A 20,478-nucleotide genomic window follows, 5' to 3' on the forward strand; every position below is an offset into this window, starting at 1 on the left:
TTCCTGCTCCTCTGCCTGCTGTGTTCATCCAGCTCTACACCTTGTTATCCGGGTCTCTGGATTAACAGTCCGGCAATAATATCACTAGGCCATTGCCTAGTGTCATGTGTTAGATGATGCAAACCATGTTGTCTTTCTAAACTCCCCTTCTGTCACATGCACAATGACCCTGAATTGCTGACCAACTCCATACTGACAATTTTAATCATTATTTTCAGAAATATATACTGAGCACAGTGTCAAAGATATTTCCTCGATAAATGGACAACTTTAAAATTGAGACATGACAAAGACTTGCTTCCATCTTTCCAAAGTATATGATCAAATATCTTTATCAAAATTAGGAGACAATTAATTCTGTTATCAGACAACACATTGATCTTGAAGCCTGACATTGTAATACATATTTATTCACTACATAAAAACGTGAGAGATTTAATACCTAAGTAGTAAATGTTTGGTGCCACCCATCCTCCATAAGGCAACTCCTGTAAGTGATTAGAGGCTTCGTGATTGCCTCCTATGAAGATGGTAAGAACAGGGGCTTTCTTTTCTCCAGAGTAATATCTACATGTAACAATTCAACAAATACCATTTAACTTCACAAATAGCTCACTTTGAGACAAAACTTCAATGATAATTTACTGGTGTGTACTTCTCGTTAGGTATAAAAACTCTACATGGAAATTTTAAAAGGCATTTTATATTACAAACAGTAACAAATGCAAATGCTTAAATAGCAAGCATTTGAATGCAATAGCTTATATGTGAGAATCAATCTTATAAACAAAAATGAGTGCTTAATTTAGAAAAGGACAAAGTAACAAGGTGATACAAAAAAGAACAACCTTGAACACCTACTTACTTGTAGAAAGTTTGCATTTGTCTGTATTTAACGGGTACAGCCATGCAAATCATGTCAGCTTCATTCCTGACTGCTTGAAAATCTCCACAGCACAACAAGAGGTCCACCTTAACATTGTCCTTTTTCTCCAAAAACTGAATACTCTCATAGATTTTGTCCAGTTCACCATGGCAGCAACCTTCTACTGCTACCTTCATTGTAACAGTGTGCAATAGCTTGCACTACAAGTTCCAATGAGCTGGGTGTCTTTAGGAGCAATCTCCCTTCCTGGGCCCTATTTAAGCACGCTCATGTCTCAGTGTACTGACCCAATTAAACTATCATAGATTCTGAAATTAAAGAAAGGGCAATATTTATTAATTACTGAAGTTAAATTTACAGATACACACAAAACACAGCTTTTTATTTACTTGCAGGATGTTAAATAGTCAAGTAAGAGACTCAAAAAAGGAATGTACATATAAACTGAATTTTCAAAGACCATTTGACAATGGAATTGACAGTTAAAGTATGACTGCTTCAATTCAGGCAATGAAATACTTATAACTGTCAATGTTCTATTAGGCCTAGATTCTGAATCAAACTATTAAAACATTTTTTAAATTATCACTGTCACCTTAATAACTCACCAGAATGACAAAATAGCAAAACATGCCTATTCCTACAAACCTTAACAATATGATAAACAGTTTCTCCGATAATATTTTGTATGAAATAACAATCAGACATTAATGAATTACAGATACTAAAAACTTAATCCTATCAAACAAGAATACAATTCGTAGTTCTGTAAGTTTGGGGGTAAAAGTTTAAATTCTTATTCAGTTCACTATTTCAAAGCATGGCAATCTGAATAACACAAATTGCATCTGTAAATGGTAGCATTTAATTTAAAACTAACTCCAATTAGATGTATTTTAGGTTCAAGCCTGAGATGCTAAATCCAGGTCGCTAACAAAGCATATCAACATCTCTACTGAATTTATCAATCCCTACTTCATAGGCATACTTCTGAAAGGCAGTTATGTTTAAAACAGGATTATACTTTGTGTAGTTCATCACAAGCTGAACATGACTATCTGACAGACAATAAAGGTAAAGTCACCATAGTCCGACAGGACTATAGAGCTGCTCTCTGAGAGAGAGATACAACCAGTAGTGAGTTTGACCTGAGGGTAACCACACCGCAGCAAGGTTAAGAAGGGGGATCATTCACGGTGACCTCAGCTGGCACAGGAATTGAACTGTTGAACACTGTTGGCATCATCCCACATTGCAAAACAGCCATCCAGCCAACTGAGCTAACCAACTCCTGACAGCCAATAACAAGGAATCATCACAAGTAAGGGAATGTGTCTCACTCAGACAACCAACTCACAAACCTTAAACATTAGAGATAAAAAAGGTGCGAAGAGGATAAACTAGAACTATACCCAACAAGCTTTATAGGAACTCTGAGCAAAGATCTTACCATGTTGCCAAAAAACCCCACAAATTTAAATTGTTAATATTAAACATCAAGTGCAGTAGAACCCCCACTTTATCACTAAATCCTGCTATTTGAACATGGATGGATGAGTAATTTCTAACTTTTACTCCAAGTTATTTGTGACAAGGAACCTTATAATCTAGATGATTCATTTAATCTAATTTTTGAGTTATATTAAATCTGAATATAACTCAGATCAAATTCTAAAAATTGAGATACAGGCAAAAATAAAAAGGTGATCTTTACAATTGTTTTTAAAAAATGAGAAAATCTCATCTTTCTCCCATTAACAGCACTGTCAGAAGTTATTCATTGGGAAATATCTGCTGTCAAGTACTTTGCTGAAATAGCAATTCATCAGATACATCTCAGCTGGAAATGTAAGCAATTTGACAGAGTTGGGATTCACAATCCAGCCTAATCATTAATACTTGGCACTTATGCATGCAAACTTTCTGCAATCAAGATCAAGGACTCTAGCCAACTGTTTAACCTACAGGACCTTAAGCCAATGCAACAAATAACCTAGAGAGTTAAGCAAACAGTCTTCTTATATGTCCATCTCAGAGGTACACTGAATGAATCATCATCAGCTGAATTTAATAAAGGCTTTCAAGAGGGACTGGAAGTTAGAGAATTTGTTGGGTAAAAAAAGTCAGTGGCAGATGTAAAACGTTGTGAACCCTAGGCCTAATTCAATGGTCTAAGGTTACTGTTAGAGCAAACAGGGTGGAAGAATTTTCAGTGAATTTAAAATTTACCTTTCCTGACTTTCCAAACAAAAAGAAACAGAAAATGCAGCAGTTATCACAAAGCTTTTGATTCCTTTAAAACATTTGAAACAATTCAATTTATTGACCAGCATTATTTCACACAAAAACATATGGTCACTGGGATTCATCACCACCTCAATACATTACTAAAACAAGTGTCAATATCAACAGCAAACGCGTAATACAATTAAATAAAATACCATCACTCGTACATCCAGGCCAGCTACCCTGGGAAATCGCGTAAGATTTATGATCGGAACCATTGATTTACGACCAGAAGTCAATGAGACAGATAACAATACAAAACCGTTATGTGTGCATAATTATTCTCAGGCCTGCAAATATCAGGGAGCTATCAGGAGGTTTACAAGGAGAGCTCACTGAAATATATAGCGAGCCAGCGACTGATATCTTATTCGAAACCAAGCCCAGCAGTTTTTTTTATGATGCATTCTCCAGTCTTTGTGGAACCTTGGTCAGCTCTCCCTTCCAATAGATTACAGGCGTGGAAGTAGAGGTGAGCCATTTGACTGCTGGGGGATTTACTTTTGAGAAACAAAAACAGAAATTGTTGGAAAAGCTCAGGAGGTCTGAGGAAGAGTCACTGGAGCCGAAACGTTAACTCTTGACTTGCTGCCAGACCTGAGCTTTTCCAGCATTTTTCTGTTTTTGTCTCTGATGCTATTTCGCATCCCTTTTGAGGCTGGGCTCCACACATGGGCTTTATTCGTGTCCACTATCTATCTCCCCTCCCCCGCCCCCGGCAACCCCAGGCTGGATGGTGACGGGGAGGGAGTGAGAGAGGCCCTAGGCGACGGGAACTGAAAAGCCTGTTCCTCCCTCAGCCAGGCCTCGAGGGCGCCCATCAGGAGATACACTCCGACTCGAGCCAAATCCTTAGTCCGCCGCTTCCTACCTACCCTCCCTCTCCCTCCGGACAGACAGATAAATAGATGGATGGACGGATGGCGGGCGGACAAACGCTGTAAACTGCACTCGATAAGCCCCTACCGAACAACCGCCCGCTCGGTGCCAGCGCGCATGCGTCACCCGTGACCTACTCCTCCCCTACACAACACTCCATTAAAGTAAACTCAGCACCGGGAGCACAGCAACATTCAACACTTTCACTCAAAACGGGAAGAGAGACGGAGAAAAAAAGTCAGCAAAAAAAAAACTTCCCAAAATCGACCGGCGAAATATACATCCACGACAAGAAAACAAGCTTGTTAAATAATCTCAAACCCATCACTTACAGTTCATTCCGAATCTGCTGGCAATGGATAAGGTAAATGTAAATAGTTCGAAGCCTCACTTTCGAATAAGTTGTTGCTTGGGTAAATTAAAAAAAAACAACAAAAATCTATAAATAAAAGAGCTAGTGGCCGGGCAAGGCTGCAACGTCTGTCGTGTGAGGGCCTGGCAGGGTATAATTTTGTTGCGGCCTGGTAGAATGTACGGCCCTAGTCGTGCGGCTGCGCAATGCGGTGTTGCCGGGCCCGGACGGGAAGGGAAGGGGCGGGGCCGGGATCTGTTGGAGAGGGTGGGGCTGGCGGAAGTGCGTGGGGCTGGGATCTGCTGTGAGGGTGTGACAGGGAATCTGGTGGGAGGATTCGGGATCTTTTTGAAACGGGTGGAGCTGGGAATCTGGCGGGAGGGCCAGGAGCTGAAGGGAGGAGGTAGGCAGCGTGCGGGGCGAAGGCCGAGAGCTGAGAAGTAGGGGGCCAGGCGAGGGGGCGGGACAAGTGGGTGGGGCCGGGTGAAGGGGGCGGGACAAGTGGGTGGGGCCGGGCCGGGCGAAGGGTGCGGGCTGCGTGGGAACAGCCGAAAGGGGCGGGTTGTGGGCGGGGCCTAGCGAAGGGTGCAGGGCTAGGGCCGGGTCTGGGCGAGGGGGGGCGGGGCTTGGGCCGCTGTGCTGCTGCTGCGGAAGATGGCGTGTCTGCTGGAGGCCCCAATGCGGATGAGCGTGCTTTCGGTGAGTATGTGATCGTCCGCTCGCATCGACTCGGCCTTCTTCAGGCCTAGGTTGGGCTGTGATTTCTAAGTGGAGTGTCGACATGGTCTGGTGTGGGCGGTGGGCGGTGTTTCCATGCCCCTGCAGCTCCTGTGTTTTAATGTTAGACCTCCGGGAATAGTGCTGCAGGTTTGGGCCTGAGAGTTGCTGTAAAGCTGCCTCCTTTAAAATATAAATCGCTAGCTTCCATACATCCCTCTGACTGTTTAATATTCGATACGCAATTGTATAAAATTGGATGTATTTAATTACACATTGTGCCTTTGTTTTAAACTTTTTAAAAAAAATCTATTTGGGTTCAAAGAGGACATCTGTTTATTTATTCCGTATCCATATTTACACTTGCTGTTCGACACTGGCCATTGCCTTAAATCGCAGTTTCTTTAATTCAGAAATGAGCAACTGATAAGAGTAGGAATAGTCATGTGCGACCCAGAAGGAGGACGCCATTTGGCCCGTCCAGTTCATGCAGGCTATCTGGAACAATCCAGTCAGTTCTGTTCACCTGGTCCTGCAAGTTTATTTTACTTAAATGCCAATGAATTCCAGTTTGAAATCACTTATTGTCTCTGCATCCAACACTTCTAGGCAGCAAGAACCAACTCTTCACGACTCCTGCGTTAAAAAAGTCCTTCCTCACATCCCAGAAAAAAAGTTCTTTTAATTGTGTAAATGTATGCAAATGAATTGGGATGGATAGTGATTACTTTCTGCATCCTCTGCCACTTCTAAGTTCAAAGATCTTTATTAGCTGCCTGAAAATGCTTCACTGCCCAGAAATCTGCACATTACAGGCTGACTTAAATGTTGAAATTAAATTTATGTAGGAATAGAGCTATTTATTGAGAATCCAAGTAATAAGAATAAAAAAATGAAAATGATAATTGTGCATCAATGGTTGAAGTCTTGCCTCTGAATCGAGTGTTACATTGTTGGAAATGCTGAAGACAGTTTTGGAGTTTCCTCTGAGGTGGGACAAAAAGATCCAGTATACTTAAGGAAAAGAGTAGAGCACTTCTCCTTGATATCTAGACTAATATTTATCTGACCTGAATCAGGTTTTCTGTGACAAAGGCAATCTATTCCTCCTTGTTCTTCTCAACTGACCTACAGCCTTGAACACAATACAATACATCACATCACCTTCCAATGTCTTACCACTCTCCGTAGCTCAACAGGACTGCATTCACATGGTTTCAGAGAATCAGTTTTCTGTTGTCAGAGAATTACTATCATTGTCTTCTCTTCATTTTTCTGCACAGTCACCTCTGCTGTCCATCTTTCCCTCCTCCTCTCTTTTTCACCCCCCCCCCCAAGGAATTTATCTTTGATTCACTTTTAATTCTCATTTGCATGCTATCTCAACAGAAACATCCAAAACAATATCAGTTTACATATGTGTACACTGATAATACCGATCTCTTTGTCACCAGCATCTCTGTAAATTGTCAGACTGCATTTTCATATGTAGCACCAGATGAGGAGATGTCTTCTCCAATTAAATATTGGAGACAATGAAGTAATTGGCTGTCTTTGAGTGATGCTGTAAACTCTATTTCCTAACCACTGCCCTGTTTGTTTGAGGTTTAACTGTGCAACATTGTTGTATGTAGCCACAAAATGATCTGTCAAGCGCATAACTGTCATCATTAAGGCTGCAATTTCTGTTTACGTAACATCATCTAATGCTTCACTTTGGCTCCTGTACTGCTACTACTGTCATCCAAATGTTCATTGCCTTTATTTAAAATTCTTATCCTTGTTTTCAAACTCTTTAATGGCTTAACCTCCTATGTCTGTAATCCTCCCAGCCTCCCAGATATCTGTGCTTCACTAATTTTGGTCTGTAGCGCATCCCCAAGTTTATTTGCTTTGTATTTGTGGTTATGCCCATGCCCTCAGCAATTGAATTCATTATAGAGCCAGCACAGACACAACACCTTCTGTGCTGTGACCATTCTGTAGTTTTAAACCTCTCAACCTCTCTCTCTCTCTCTCTCTCTCGTTTTCCATCTTTTATGGCATTGCTTAAGATCCACCTCATCAACCAAGCCTTTGGTCGTCTGTCCAATGTCACCTTAAGACTATAAGATATAGGAGCAGAATTCAGCTATTTGACCCATGAGTTTGCTCCGCCTCTATCATGGCTGATGTGTGTCTCAACCCCATTCTCCTGCCTTCTCCACTTACTAGCCCTGTTAATCTAGAACCTATCTATCTCTGCCTTAAATAGGGGAGGTGTTGGTCTACTGGTGTTATCACTGCAGTATTAATCCAGAGCCCAGGTAATGTTCTGGACACCTGGGTTCAAATCCTACCACAGCAGATGGTGAAATTTGAATTCAATAAAAATCTGGAATTAAGAGTCTGTTATGACCGTGAAACTATTGCCGATTGTCAGAAAAACCCATCTGACTCATTAGTGTCCTTCAGGAGATAAACTGCCATCCTTACCTGGTCTGGCCTACATGTGACTCCAAACCCCCAGAAATGTGATTCATTCTTAACTGCCCTCTGAGCAATTAGGGATGGGCTAGGAATTGTCCTAGCCAATGATGCCTTCATCCTGTGCATGAATTTAAAACAAAAATACGCTCAAAGTCTTGGCTTCCACAGCCTTCTGTGGCAATGAGTTATCCCTATCACTGTTCTAAAGGGTTGTCCCTTCCCTTTGAGGCTGTGCCCTCGGGTCCTAGTCTCTCTTACTGAGGAAACATTTTCACCATGTCCACTCTATCCAGGGCTCTCAGTACTTTGTAAGTTTCAACAAGATCCCTCCTAATCTGACAAAACTCCGTTGAGTACAGATCCAGAGTCCTTGACTGCTCCTCGTATGACAAACCTTTCATCCCTGGGATCATTCTTGTGAAACTCCTGTGGACCTCCTCTAACGCCTCCGCATCCTTCCTCAGATAGAGGCCCAAAATTGCTCACAATATTCCAAATGCAGTCTGACCAGAACCTTATACAGCCTCAGCAGCATATCTCTGCTCTTATATTCTTGCCCTCTTGAAATGAATGTTAACATTGCATTTGCCTTCCTAACTGCCAGCTGAATTTGTGTGTTAATATTAAGAGAATCCTGAACTAGAACTTCTAAGTCCCTTTGTGCTGCAGATTTCTGAAGCCTTTCCCTGTTTAGAAAATAGTCTATGCCTTAATTCTTCCTACCAAAGTGCATAACCACACACTTTCCCACATTGTTTCCCGTCTGTCACTTTGGAGTCCACTCTCTTAACCTGTTCATGCCCTTTTGCAATCACCCCTCTTCCTCAGCACTACTATCCCTGCATCCACCTTTGTGTAATCTGCAAAAGCAACAGTGCCCTTAGTTCCTTTAATAAGACTGTTAATGTATAACGTGAATAGTTGTGGCCCAAACACTGATGTGGCTTGGTGTCTCATTTTTGTTTTATAAGACCTCTGTGAAGCTATTATACGTTTATAAGCCATTACTTATGGAACATTACTATTTGCAAATTGGCTGTCATGTTTCCACATTTCTCCAGTGACTACAGTTCTAAATCACACTATTGACTACAGAGAGCTGTGAGATATCCTGAGGCCTGAACAACATTATATAAATGAAAGTTTTTATTAAAATTGTAGTTAAACATAGTTGTGCTTCTGCAGTCTTTGAGGAGAATTAGTTGTTTCTAGTATTTGATTTATCGATTTATATTAAGTGACATTTTAGTATGATGATGGGCTGCCATTTAAATTGTTCATATCTGAGATTTTAGTGGAGGGATTTAAGTTTTTGTGAGCATTTTGGTATATGTCTGCAAAAATAAATCATACCACATAAACATGTAGCTTTTTGAGTTTTATCTTGTCATTTGTTTGCTGGCAAAATGCACTCATTGAAGTGATGTATTTGCATGCCGAGTAGTGTAAGATGAGAATTGCTCAATTGCAACCTGCTTTGGAGTCTTGTAGGCCCAAATTTCATAAACTCTTTGACCTAACTTCTTTTTCTGAAGCCTATCCTTGCCCACCCATATTGGGAACAAATTCAGCCTGGACTGTTATAAACTATTTAACTATGCAGCAGAAAGATTTAAATATTGAGGCAGTTTTTTTGAGTTTATTTTCTTTCATTATCCTCAATGATTTCAGATTAGGAAAGAGAAGGTTAACCTGGAATCATACCCCAGACAGTGGCCTTGGCTGTAATTGCAGTTGAATATTCTGCCTCTGACCTCACTTGGAGAGCTGGTTCAAACATGATAGGCTAAATGGCTTAAACAATGGCCATTTGGGGAAGGTGGTGTTGGCACGTCTGCCTTAAGGTCAACATCTTCAGCAAAGGAGGGGAATAATTGTTGAGAAAAACAAGTTATATCTTGTCTTTAATTTGAATCTGCCATAATAATCAAAGTCAATGCACAACATTACAGTCGTGCGTTACAACTAGGGAATTGTAAAATACAGATGAGAGAGGATAAATTTATTTGCACATCCCATTGTTTCGTTGCATTAACTTCTAAACTGTTCTGGATGCATAGTTACTTTATCCGTAACACAGAAATAGTACGAGCTCTTTCTTCTCAAGATCATTGTTGTTTTCAATGGGAGAATAGCAGATAAGCACTGATTATTGCATTTTTATGACTAAACTTGCCGAGTAAACCTTCTGTTTGTGATTTTAACAGAATATTGTTTAAAATAGCATCAGTGATTTTGATTAATGAGAAGAAGAATGCAATTTTTACTGAAATAATATTGGAACTGCTAACTTTTCCTTCTGAAACTGTGATTATGCATTGCAGTTCTGATACACCAGGAAGTAAAGAATAACATTTGTAAAACAAGCTTTCAGTTAGCCATTGTTTAGTCAATGTTCTTCATGAAATTGCAAATTAGAGTACAGGACCTGATTCTGATTTCTTTCTCAGCTAGCCCCAATTGTAGCATGTATCAGTCACTTTCCAGAGGATATATAATCTAACTGAGCCATCTGAATATTGACTGAGCCTGCTTTGAATTTTAAGTTAGAATGATTGTAGAGTTCTTTCTAGAGTAAATGTTGCTGATCTATGCAAGATTTTAGCATTTTCAGCTGTGTGGATAATGCAAAAGATGTTGGTAACTCTTCATTGGAAAGTATGTTTAACAACCTAATGTTTACATCTTAGACACATTAGCTTTGTTTATGCAATTTTCTGGTTCTTACTTAATTCTTGAGGTGCTATTTCTAAGATTAAAGAGCATGCTGTTTTCCAGTGCAGATTTTAAAGATTTCTCTTTTGGTGGTCATTGTCACTTAATTCTGCAGTTTCTTGATTTTCTCACTACAGAACAGCAATACAGTGGAACACTGAGTGTAACAATGAAGGTAAGAAAAAGGGACAGTAAAATAGAGAACTAAAACTATCATAGATTGTTGCACTATATATTGCTAGGAGCATGCCAGTTTATTTTGGATTACTTTTGGGGAGTACAAGAGGCATCTTTTCTCAATTAGGTATAACAAAATTGGATAATTCACAGAAATTAATAAAAAGCTCTTCATTTCTTACTTGGTCATCTCACTGCAGGTCATATTATTTCCTCAAATTGCACTGACATTTTAAACTTAAACCAAGTTATAATACAATGATGTGTTAGATGCAAATGCTGCTAATAAATGATATTTATTCTTTCATCTCATTAATATCTACTAAAGGGTAAGATATTATTCTATAGTCCAACAGCATTTACATGGTGGTTGGAAGTATCAGAGCAGTGCATTTCTTTGTAAAGGATCTGGCACTATAATATCTTCAAATAGGTAAATGACATTGCTGTTGTTCCTTTGCTAATTAAATTGTTACATGAGAACCAATGTGCTCATGTATACGAACACCGGGCTTGTATATCGAAAATAAATCAGTACAAACGCAGTGTAGCATATCATTTGCATAGCTGTTACTTTTGTAATAACATGGACTAACAAATATAAAACAGTGTCTGGTATTGTGCACATCTGGTCAGTCGTAAATTATTTTCTCTAAAATCGGCAATAACTTGACTGAGTCATGTAACACTACTTTAAACAATCGTGGTTCAAACCCCACCGAAATCGAACAATAGTTATATTACAGAAAGAGTCTATTTGACCTGTTGTGTCTGTTCTGGCTCTCTGAAAGAGCATCTCAGCTGGTCCAACTCCTCTGCCTGTTCCACTGGTCTTGCAAGTCTTTTCTCTTCGAGTGTGTTTCCATTTCACTTTTGAAGACTAGAATTGAATCTTCTTATACCACATTCAGGCAGCGCGTCCGAGAACCTAACCACACAAAAATGTTTTGCCTCATGATTCTTTTTGTCAATTATCTTAAACTTGTGTCCTCTGGTTCTTGAAACTTCTGCCAATGGAACAGTTGCCATCTGTCTACTGCTGGACCCCTCGTGATTTTGAACATCTTTATCAAAGCTCTCAACTTTGAGGGGGCTTGAGCTATAGAGGTTAAGTGCAAGTGTAAATGATCAAAGGCTAGGAATATGCTTGCTGCTGGGATGGTGTAGATATCAGACTTGCAAAACCAGGCCAGAGTTTTCTTTGAGATAACAAGGTGTAGAGCTGGATGAACGCAGCAGGCCGAGCAGGAAAGCTGACGTTTCGGGTCGAGATCCTTCTTCAGAAATGGGGGAGAGGAAGGGGATTCTGAAATAAATAAGGAGAGAAGGGGAGGCGGATAGAAGATGGATGAAGAAGAGGAAAGGTGGAGAGGAGACAGACAGGTCAAAGAGGCGGGGTTGGAGCCAGTAAAGGTGAGTGTAGGTGGGGAGTTAGGGAGGTGATAGGTTGGTCCAGGGAGGATGGACAGATCAAGGAGGCGGGCTGAGGCTAGGAGGTAGGAGATGGGGGTGGGGCTTGAGGTGGGAGGAGTGAATAGGTGGGAGGACAGGTTAGGGAGGCGGGGACAAGCTGGAATGGTTTTGGGATGCAGTCGGGGGAGGGGAGATTTTGAAGCTTTGTGAAGTCCACATTGATACCATTGGGCTGCGGGGTTCCCAAGCGAAATATAAGATGCAGTCTTTGCATTGCTTTTTAGGGAAGGAGTATCTTTCAATTTTGTGTGTTGATGATTGGTAATGGAGCTGATTGTTTGATTGGTTGAATTGCCTTACCTTGTTTCATACTTTGTATTTAGCTGAGCACTACAAATTTTAATTTCTCAGATAATGCAAGCCGCAGTGAATGCTGACTGAATTAATGCCTTTAGTTTCAATTCTTAAGTTGTTTGTAACCTGGCACTTTAAGCTTTGCATTTATAATTTGTGAATCGGATTGAATTACAATTCTACCAGATGTAATTTGTTACTTTTAGCACCCTGTTTAACATTCATACAAGTTTGTACAAATTCCTGTGTTATTCTAACACTGCTTAGCCATTTGTTTTAAAAGTACATTGGCAGAAATTTTTATCACTTGAAAATACTTGGGGCGGCATGGTTAGCACTGCTGCCTCACAGCGCCAGGCACCCGGGTTCGATTCCACCCTCAGGTGACTGTCTGTGTGGAGTTTGCACGTTCTCCCCGTGTCTGCGTGGATTTCCTCCGGGTGCTCTGGTTTCCTCCCACAGTCCAAAGATGTTTAGGCTAGGTGGATTGGCCATGCTAAATTGCCCCATAGTGTTCAGGGATGTGTAGATGAGGTGGGTTATAGGGGAATGGGTTTGGGTGGGATGCTCTGGGGGTCGATGTGAGCTTGTTGGGCCGAAGGGCCTGTTGCCACACTGTAGGGATTCTATTCTAACAGTAAATTAAATTGAGTGATTCTGTTATGTTGTGCAGAGGGGAGAAACAAAAAAAAGCTCAGTCTTGTTAACCCTGCAGTCTACCTGACCAACTTCTGGGAGCTTGTCTCAAAATTGGGGGAGCTGTCTCATGGATTAGTCAAGCAATAGTCATACGCTCAGAATCATACCTTACACACAAAGTCCGAGATAACAGCATCACTGTTATGGGAATGTCCTGTCTGACTAGCAGGACAGACCCTGCAGCTGTGATGGCACAATGGTATATAGTTTGGGGGTGGGGTGGGGGGTGGGTAGGGGGGTTGCCCTGGGAGTCCTCAGCGTTGACTGTGGTCCTCATGAAGTCCCATGAATGGGTACTACATTGTGTTGACCGTGACTTGGAAATCTGAAAATAAAAGCAGAAAATGCTGGAAATATTCAGCAGGTATGGCAGGTAGATATTCTGGATGGGGGACTTGACGTCCATACCAAAAATGGCTCAGCAGCACCACTACTGACCAAACTGGTCAAGCCCTATAAAAACAAAGCTGCCAGACTGCCAGGTGTGGAGGGAACCAACAAAAGGGAAAAACATACTTGATCTCAACCTCACCAGTCTGTCCGTTGCAGATATACCTATCCATCTTAATATCAATAAAAGTGACCACTGCACAATCCCATCTTCACATTGAGCATACACTCCATCACCTTGTGTGACACTATCACAGTGCTAAATGGGATAGACTTCGTACAATTCTAGCAACTTGACAGAGTATTCATGAATTGCTATCAGCAGCAACAGAATTGTACTCGAACACAATTTGCAATCTTATGACATATCCCCCTTGCTACCATTACCATTATGTCGGATGATCAATCCTGGCACAATGAACAGTGCAGGAGATCATGCCAGGAGCAGTACCTAAAAACAAGGTATCAACCTTGTTGAAGCTACAGCATAGGGCTACTTACATGCCTATAGCATAGCAACAAGTGATAGACAGGGTTAGATGATTCTATAACCAACAGGTCAGATCTATGCTCTGTGGTCCTTCCACATCCAGTCTCGAATGGTGGTGGACAATTTAACAATTCACTGGAGGAGAAGGATTTGCAACTATCCCCATGTTCGATGATAGGGGATCCCAATGCATCAGTGCAAAAGATAAGGCTGAATCAATTGTAATCATCTTCATCAGAGCATCAAGTCGATCGTCCCTAGCCTCTTCCGGAGATCTTCAGCATCATAGATTTCAGTCTTCAGCCAATTTAATTCACTGCCTATCGTATCAAGAAATGACTGAAGGCAGTGGCTATTGCAAAGGCCACAGACCCTGACAAAGTCCAATAATATTAGTGAAGCCATGTGCTTCAGAACTTGCTGCACCACCACATAAAGTTCCAAAGGTGTTCCAGTATTTCTACAACACTAGCATCTACTCGACAATATCGAAGATTTCCCAGGCCTGTCCGGTCCACACAAAGCAAGACAAATCCAATCAATTACTGCCCCATCAGTCTCCTCTTGCTAATCAGTAAAGTGATGGAAGGGGTCATCAATAGTGCTATCAAACAGATCTTGCTTAGCTATGACCCGCTCACTGATGCTCAGATTGGGTTCTGTCAGGCCACTAAACTGCTGACCTCATTACAGTCTTAGTTCAAACCTTGACTGCAGGGCTGAATTTCAGAGGTGTTCTGAGAGTAACTGTTCTTGACATCAAAGCCATGTTTGATCATGTGTGGCATCAAGGAGCCTTAGCAGAACTAGTGTCAATGTAAGTAGGGGGAAATCTCCCCGTTGGTTGTAGTTAAACTTAGCGCAAAGGAAGATGGTTGTGGGTTTTGGAGGTCAGTCATTTTGGCTCCATTGCATCTTTACAAACATTCCTCAGGGTAGATATTTTTTAATCAACCTGTTCAGAGATGTTATTACACATATCTGGAGCATTTAGGACTTGAACCCAGACCTCCTGGTCCAGAGGTAAGGACTCTACGACTGTACCACTGGAGCCCTTCCTTCCTTGCAGTAGTATCCCAGCCGCAACTGTCTTCAGCTGCCAACTATCATTCATCACTATCCTCCCGTCCATCGTTGAGTCAGAGCGGCGATGTGCAATCAGCAGCATACAGTGTTCAGCACTATTCACAACTCCTCACATACTGAAGCAATCTACGTCCAAATGCAGCAAGACCTGGACTCTGTTTGCATTTGGGCTGACAAGTGACGATTGATGTTTGTGTGACATAACTGTCAAATAACGACCAACTCCAATTAGGCAGAATCTTACCATCGCCCCTTAATATTCAGTAGCATTGCAGAGGCTGAATCCCCCACTATCAACATTCTGGGAGTTACCACTGACCAGAAACTAAACTGAACTTGCCATATAAATACCATGTTTTCAAGAGCAGGTCAGAGGCAGGAATCTTGCATCGAGTACCTCGCTTCCTGGCTCCCCAAATCTTGTCCACCACAAGGCACATGTCAGGATTGTGATGGAATTCTCCATACTTTCCTGGATGAGTGCAACTTGAACAGGATTCAAGAATGTGACACTGTTGAGGACAATGCAGCCCATTTGATTTGCATCACATCCATAAATAATTAATTCTCTCCACGACTGACAGTCTGTCGTGGCAGCGTGCACCAACTTGAAGATGCACTGCAGAAATTCACCAAGACTCATTGGACAGCACCTTCCAAATGCAAACCCACTATCATCCAGAAGGACAAAGGTAATAAACACATGAGAAGACCACCTACAGGTTTGTTTCCAAGGCATTTACCATTCTGTTTTGGAAATATGTTGCTGCTCCTTAAGTGTTGGTTGGTGAAAAATCCTGGAACTCCTTCTGTAATGGCACTGTGGATGTATCTACACCAGATGGACTGCTGTGAGTCTGAAGGAAAAGTATGAATAGACAATAAGTGCTGATCCAGTTAGCAACAACCACATCCCATGAATGAATAGAAAGAAAATGCATATTTAGGAAATTGAAATTTTAATAATTCAGTACAGTGATTTGAAATAGCTTAGGTCCGAATACTATTGCATGTATATTTAAAACATACTGAAATATTGTGTGGTATTTGCATTATTTGATGTACACTCAGATTTGTTAGCAGGTGAGTTGGACAAAGTGGAGAGCTCTTTTAAAGGGCCAGTACAGCCACAATGTACCAAATGGGTGTCACCTGTTTTATATCATTCCTTGAGATTGTGACTTTTGTGTCTGTGATAAACACCAATGAATTTTGAGGAGACACAATGAAACTGCTCATCCCATTTGCAACCTTGCATCTTTAAACAGCTACTGTTTAGTTGAAATAACATCCCTGGTATCCCATATAATGGATACCCATAGACTGATCACAACTTCTCTTTGGATCTGAGCAATACTGTAAAGGACACAAGGGTTGCTCTATAGTTTGCCATCTAAATCTCCTGAGGTTATATTGGTGGTATTTTAGAGCACAAGATGCCTGTTTTATTACTGTAGCAATCCAAGACAAATTCCCATTGACCTATTCTTTTTGTGTAACTATCTGTTCATCAAGTTTTTGTACAGATTATCATTAAACTTTGTGATAGTCTCTGCCTCAACCTTTCCCTGTGACAAAGCATTTCATACTTCACTAATCATGCATGAAGATATTTCTCCAGTATTATCAATTCCGAAGTAAAACATTTTTGGTATTTTCTGGAAATCTGAAATAAAAACAAAATTCTGGCAATATTTAACAGGAATGGTAGCCTACATTCCCCCTCAAATTTGATCATGATAACGAATTCCAAAAGCAGAAGTTGGTGCTGGGAACGGCCTTGGCGCGCCAATTGCCATACATGAACTGTTAGAGTGGTTGTGCAATCACACTGCTTAAACAGAACATGCTTAGAGGTTGCTGGCAGTGTCTGAGGAGAGAGAAGCAAAGTTGATGTTTCAGATCAGTGACATTTCATCAGAAAAGTCTATCCTTCACTTTTAAAACAGACATTTAAACTAGCATCACTTGCATAAGAGAATTTATAACTTCTACCATTGTATGCAGAAGTTTTTCTAATTTTCAAAATGACTGGCTCTGATTTTTACCCCACGTTTCCGAATTTTAGACTCCTTAACGTTTTTTTTTTAAAAGAACAGGGTCATTTATGGGATGTAGGTGTCACTGGCTGAGTCAGCATTTATTGCCCATCTTTAGTTGCCTTTGAAAGTTTTGGTGAACTGCTTTCTTGAAGTGCTGCTCTCTATTTCATGTAGATAGAACTGTAATGCAGTTCAGGAGGGATTTTGACCAAGTGACACTGAAGGAATGACTATCTATTTCCAAGGCAGGTGGTGAGTCGCCTGGAGGGAAACTTGCAGGTGGCTGTGTTTCAATGCGTTTACTGCGCTTATCCGTTTTGATGGTATTATTCATGGTTTTTTGAAGGAACCTGAGTGAATTTCTGCAGTGGGTCCTGTAGATGGTACATGCTGCTGCTCCTGAATGTCAGTGGTGGTGGAGGGAGTGAATGTTTGTAGATGTCCCAAGTAAGCTGACTTTATCATGGATTGTGTGTTTCTTGAGTGTTAATCCAGGCAAGTGTGGAGACTTGTGCCATGTAGATATTGGGTAGGGTGTGAGGAGGTGAGTTAATTGCTGAGGGTTTCCTAGACTCCAACTTGCTCTTGTAGCAATAATACTTACAGATATTCTTTCATTAACCTGTGTTCGGATCTGCTATGACACATGTCTGGAACAGGTAGGACCTGAACCCAGCCTTGCTGGCTCAGTGTGCCAAAACAACCCGAATTAACTTCAATTTCTGGTCAGTGTTAATCCTCAGGATGTAGATTGTGTGGGGTTTCACGGATGAAAGTGCCTTTGAATATCAAGGGGCAATGGGTAGATTATCTTATTGGAGATGGTTATTCCCTGGCACTCCTGATCTAGCCTATACCCCCATGATAGCTTGAATACTTCCAACAAATGACCTCTTAACATTCTACATTCTAGAGAAAAAAAGCCGTAATCCTTTAGAGTTTCTGCTGGCTGTGGATTAAAAATTGTCTTTAGTTTTGGAATCAGTCACAAAATCTGAATGTGTTAACTTAATTTCATAATACAAATAGAACAGGCTGGAAATTCTCAGCGGGTCTAGGAACATCTGTGGACCGTAGAACAGAGTTAATGTTTGGGTTGATGCCCTTTCCTCAGAACTGAAAGATGTTAAGATTTAAGTTTAGAAAGGTGCAGTTACAGAGCAAAGGAGGCAACAAAGAAATAAGATTGTGCAGAGGTGTGAATGGATACAGCAGACAGCTTACCAGTGCCTGCTGTCTAAGAAAGTCAGTATTAAGTATTAATTGTAGGAAATGGTAAGAACCTCAGTTTCAGCAATACTATATATGGAGGTCATGTGTGGATCTAAACTGTTGAAGTGTAATTCAAGTCAGAATTCATATGTAATGGTTCGGAACAGATGCTGAAGAAAGGGGTATGTCTGTGAAAGTGAGTTTTACTGGCTACCAGAAGAAAGACAGAAAATAATGAAGATGGACCATACAAGAATAAAATGGCAACCTTGTTGGAGTGAAGAGCAGGACTACTTCAAGGTGAGCATTTCTGAAAGCGAAGTGGAAGGAATTGAATACTAGATGTAAAGAAAAATACTGTGGATTCTAGAAACTTGATTTGCAAGCAAGATTTGAGAAATACCCAGGGCAGTCTGCATCTGTACAGTTAGTATGATGTTTATTTTGGCTTTATTATTTACTAGCTTACTGTTTTGTATGCCTGTATTTAAGTAAATGGGGCAAAAGGGAGAAAACAATAAATGGGAAATAATTCAATTTAAAGGGAATTTTTCTGATGGTACCTCATACCCCTCTCTTGTTCTGGTTACCCTGTGAAAGGGAACGTTCTGTGTCGTGTCATTCGTTCTTCCACCAGCAAACTTCAAATGTTTGCAGAGTGCAGTGACTACTTGCTAAATATTTAAATGAAGTAGAGTAAATCTAAAATGGCCCACTGATTTTGGGGTGCTCTCAAGACATTTTAAATCTCTCCCACACTCTCACTGTTTTGGATTATGTCCTGCTGGCAGAGTTCCATCCTTTCTTTGGAGTGTTTGGGTTGGATCTGGACTAAGGATTGATGCTGTGATTGATGCTGTAACGTTTCGTTCACACAAATGATTTGCAACCAGCCTAAGTTGCAGAAGAAATGCTGGCAAAACAAGCTATTGGAAGGAGTCAAACATGGCCATGAAGGAAGCAGTCAGGAATTGTTTAACAATTGACATGTTCTCAACAAACTGCATCTGCTTGGAATGGAACATTTTTTCCTTTTTTTTTATTCAATCCTGATCAAATTTCAATATCCAGGATGACAGTGGTCAGATGAGGGCAGGTTTTCTACACATTTTCCTGCTTGCTGCAACAATGATGCGCTTCAGAATCTAGTTATGAACTTGTCAGCCATTGGTTCTGAACTAGTAACATTGTCAAAAGTTTGAATAGTGATTTCAGTCGTGCTGCAGCATTATGGGCATGTCAAGTGTTGTTGGTTTTATTTACATTGGCTTCAAGTGATGTTGGCCAAATTCACTTGAGATTTATGTCAAGTTGACTAAGATTGAATTCAGTCCTGAAGTAGGGAGTGCTTTTTCAACGCATGACAGTTTACATGATGAAATTTGACTTTCTTTTTAAGTAACTGGTGCGCCATTTTAGATTTGACCGATTCATACATTATTCTTGTCAAAATGGAAGTGGAAGGAAGATATGCAGTTGTGGATATCGAATTTTGATTGAAAGGGTTATTTGCCATTGTTTCGTTTAGCATGCTTGTCTTTAGTATTTCTGAGAATTCAGGAGAAATTGGAGAAACCTAAGAAGTAAGGCCAGGTGAAATCCATGGATTATAGAGGTGATTATAACTGTGTGGTTTGGATTGCTAGGTTCTCTGCTTGAGTTGGATTTATGTATGTATAAAACTGATACAAATGACTGGCTTCTCGTGAGTCAGTAGCCCAGTTTATCACTAAATAGTCTATTTTACCTTACTCAAGATACCTTTTTTCCACTGGACTGGAGTATCATTACAAAATTGCTTACTTTTGTTATTCTCTACCGAGCCTACTCACTGCAATATTGATATGACATTCAACCCTGAATAAGAATCCTACTGGTGACTTTGCTAAATGAAATCAAGCGAATTAAAACAATCTATCAGCTGCATTATTAATTTATCATGCCCTTACCATCTCTGTCACCTCTATCATCCTTAAAACGCTTTGAGGTATCTGCTTGGTTCAAAATCCTGAACCTCGTGCTGTAATGACGTTGTATGTGTATTTACACCAAATGGAATGCAGAGGTTCAAGAAGGCAGCTGTCTATCACCTTCTCAAGGGAAACTAGGGATGGTCAACAAATGCTCGTTTAGCTAACAATGCCCACATCCTGTGAATGAGTTTTAAAAACATCTAATTCTAGCCTTTTCAGCAAACTCTTATTTTAAATCTTACACCTTTAGTTGCTGTGCCTTCAGTTGCCTAGGCCCTAAGCTCTGGAATTTCCTTTTCCACCATTCTGCCCTTTTTCATTCATTTTTTCAAAATATT

At 40.7% G+C, this 20,478-nt stretch overlaps 2 protein-coding genes across 6 annotated transcripts in view; one reads left to right on the top strand and one right to left on the bottom strand.

Moving 5' to 3' along the window:
• dbr1 (debranching RNA lariats 1) overlaps positions 1-4,177 on the bottom strand; it is an 8,695-nt gene extending 4,518 nt beyond the window's left edge. The window contains exons 1-3 of the mRNA XM_048598722.1: positions 4,048-4,177; positions 866-1,194; positions 443-567 (exon numbers count right to left, since the gene is read on the bottom strand). Of these exons, the coding sequence (XP_048454679.1) occupies positions 443-567; positions 866-1,062 (322 nt within the window). The 5' untranslated portion in view covers positions 1,063-1,194; positions 4,048-4,177. The remainder of the gene's footprint in view (positions 1-442; positions 568-865; positions 1,195-4,047) is intronic.
• Positions 4,178-4,193: 16 nt separating this feature from the next.
• Positions 4,194-20,478, top strand: part of armc8 (armadillo repeat containing 8) — a 103,036-nt gene continuing 86,751 nt past the window's right edge. For 2 of the 5 annotated variants that reach the window (XM_048598672.1, XM_048598673.1), the window contains exon 1: positions 5,025-5,102. In XM_048598672.1, coding sequence (XP_048454629.1) covers positions 5,058-5,102 — 45 coding nt within the window. In that variant the 5' untranslated portion in view covers positions 5,025-5,057. Of the gene's footprint in view, positions 4,416-5,019; positions 5,103-10,441; positions 10,480-20,478 lie in introns of those variants that run through there. The other 3 variants (XM_048598676.1, XM_048598675.1, XM_048598674.1) reach the window with 3 other exon arrangements.

The sequence above is a fragment of the Rhincodon typus genome, chromosome 7 (genome assembly GCF_021869965.1).
Source record: "Rhincodon typus isolate 14 chromosome 7, sRhiTyp1.1, whole genome shotgun sequence".
In the NCBI taxonomy this organism is placed as follows: Eukaryota; Metazoa; Chordata; class Chondrichthyes; order Orectolobiformes; family Rhincodontidae; genus Rhincodon; species Rhincodon typus.